The sequence below is a fragment of the Penaeus monodon genome, chromosome 34 (assembly GCF_015228065.2).
Source record: "Penaeus monodon isolate SGIC_2016 chromosome 34, NSTDA_Pmon_1, whole genome shotgun sequence".
In the NCBI taxonomy this organism is placed as follows: Eukaryota; Metazoa; Arthropoda; class Malacostraca; order Decapoda; family Penaeidae; genus Penaeus; species Penaeus monodon.
Genome location: NC_051419.1, coordinates 6,264,853 through 6,265,670, shown reverse-complemented (window position 1 = coordinate 6,265,670; position 818 = coordinate 6,264,853). Strand labels below are relative to the sequence as shown.

Here is an 818-nt window from a genome sequence, read left to right as displayed (position 1 = left end):
AAGATCACAATATGGTTACAACACCTAGGCAATATTTTCTAATGAAATTAGAAATAACTCAAAGAGAATCTCACAAGCCCAAAAATATTTGGAAACAGAGAGAAAAGGCAAAAGAACAATAAGGTATCCCTTATATATAATCAAGAGAGACCACATTTTTACCTCATCCTGCGCGTGTGCCCATTTGACTGCCATTCTCCGACCTAAGACATTCTTCCCGTCTAAGGTGTTCATTGCTGCCTGCGCACAATCGGGGGATTTAAACGTTACAAAGGCGTATCCGCGAGGCTGCCCAGCTTGAGGGCCCGATCGGTGATAAAGAAAGTCGAATTCCACCAGTGGTCCAAAGTTTTCCACCATTTTGAGGAGTTGAAACCAATTGGGGAGAGAGAGAACCTAGATTAGATATGCACTACTGGAAGCAATAATGGTCTTAAATATATCACAAAAAAGCTATAAACCAAAAAAGTCATGTCGCTATGACCTGTAGCAAATGAGGTAAGCTTATGATATAAAAATATATCAAACGACTTAAATACATAAATAGCCAAAAGGCAGGATTTATAAATAAAATATCACTTATATAAATGAACTTTACAAACTTATTATTATTGTGTAAATACTTTTCAATAATACTCTTTCACTGATGGAAATTATCAACAATCAAGACTTGGGTTACTTACTCTCTTAATCGACTGTCTAAATTCCCAACCCATAATCTTCTGTCGTCAGTTCTTGCACAGTCCTTAGGGGGCGGGGGTACAGGTATGGTGACTTCCTGGAAAAAACAGAAGAAGTTATTCAAGAAATTCCATTGG

The 818-nt window shown here is 37.5% G+C and overlaps 1 protein-coding gene across 1 annotated transcript in view; it reads right to left on the bottom strand.

Moving 5' to 3' along the window:
• Positions 1 to 818, bottom strand: part of LOC119594550 (probable RNA-binding protein 18) — a 4,139-nt gene that overhangs the window by 1,679 nt on the left and 1,642 nt on the right. The window contains exons 2-3 of the mRNA XM_037943581.1: positions 684 to 778; positions 163 to 376 (exon numbers count right to left, since the gene is read on the bottom strand). Coding sequence (XP_037799509.1) covers positions 163 to 376; positions 684 to 778 — 309 coding nt within the window. The remainder of the gene's footprint in view (positions 1 to 162; positions 377 to 683; positions 779 to 818) is intronic.